This window comes from Puntigrus tetrazona, chromosome 4 (assembly GCF_018831695.1).
Source record: "Puntigrus tetrazona isolate hp1 chromosome 4, ASM1883169v1, whole genome shotgun sequence".
Taxonomy (NCBI): Eukaryota; Metazoa; Chordata; class Actinopteri; order Cypriniformes; family Cyprinidae; genus Puntigrus; species Puntigrus tetrazona.
Genome location: NC_056702.1, coordinates 21,178,334 through 21,178,825, shown reverse-complemented (window position 1 = coordinate 21,178,825; position 492 = coordinate 21,178,334). Strand labels below are relative to the sequence as shown.

The window sequence follows — 492 nt, the reverse complement described above, 5'->3', positions numbered from 1 at the left end:
GACTCTGATCACTGATCCTCTTCCTGAAGTATTCCTCCTTCTGTGGCTCATTGAAGCCTCGTATCTCTGTCACTCGATGAACGCACTCAGAGGGGACAAGATCAGCTGCTGCTGGTCTGGAGGTGATCCAGATGAGAGCAGAGGGAAGCAGATTCCCCACAATCAGGTTCATCAGCAGCACATCCACTGAGGCTGACTCAGATATATTACACAGTTTCACTTTACTCTTAAAGTCCAGAGACAGACGACACTCGTCCAGACCATCAAAGATGAACAACACTTTGTATTCATCACTGGATATTTTCATTTCTTTTATTTCAGGGAAAAAGATGTGAAGAAGATCTGAAAGACTGAGTGTTCTGCTCTTCATAAAGTTGATTTCTTTGAAAGGAAGTGGAAATATGAGCTGGACATCCTGATTCTCTTTCTCTTCGGCCCAGTCCAGGATGAACTTCTGCACAGAGACTGTTTTTCCAATGCCAGCGACTCCCT

General features: G+C 44.7%; 2 protein-coding genes across 2 annotated transcripts in view; one reads left to right on the top strand and one right to left on the bottom strand.

Annotated features, from left to right (window-relative positions):
• The window catches only part of LOC122342952 (NACHT, LRR and PYD domains-containing protein 3-like), a 924,523-nt gene that overhangs the window by 314,076 nt on the left and 609,955 nt on the right, over window positions 1–492 (top strand). The gene's annotated exons all lie outside the window — the stretch shown is intronic.
• Window positions 1–492, bottom strand: part of LOC122342287 — a 5,207-nt gene that overhangs the window by 3,936 nt on the left and 779 nt on the right. Inside the window, exon 3 of the mRNA XM_043236084.1 lies at window positions 4–490. Within this exon, the coding sequence (XP_043092019.1) occupies window positions 4–490 (487 nt within the window). The remainder of the gene's footprint in view (window positions 1–3; window positions 491–492) is intronic.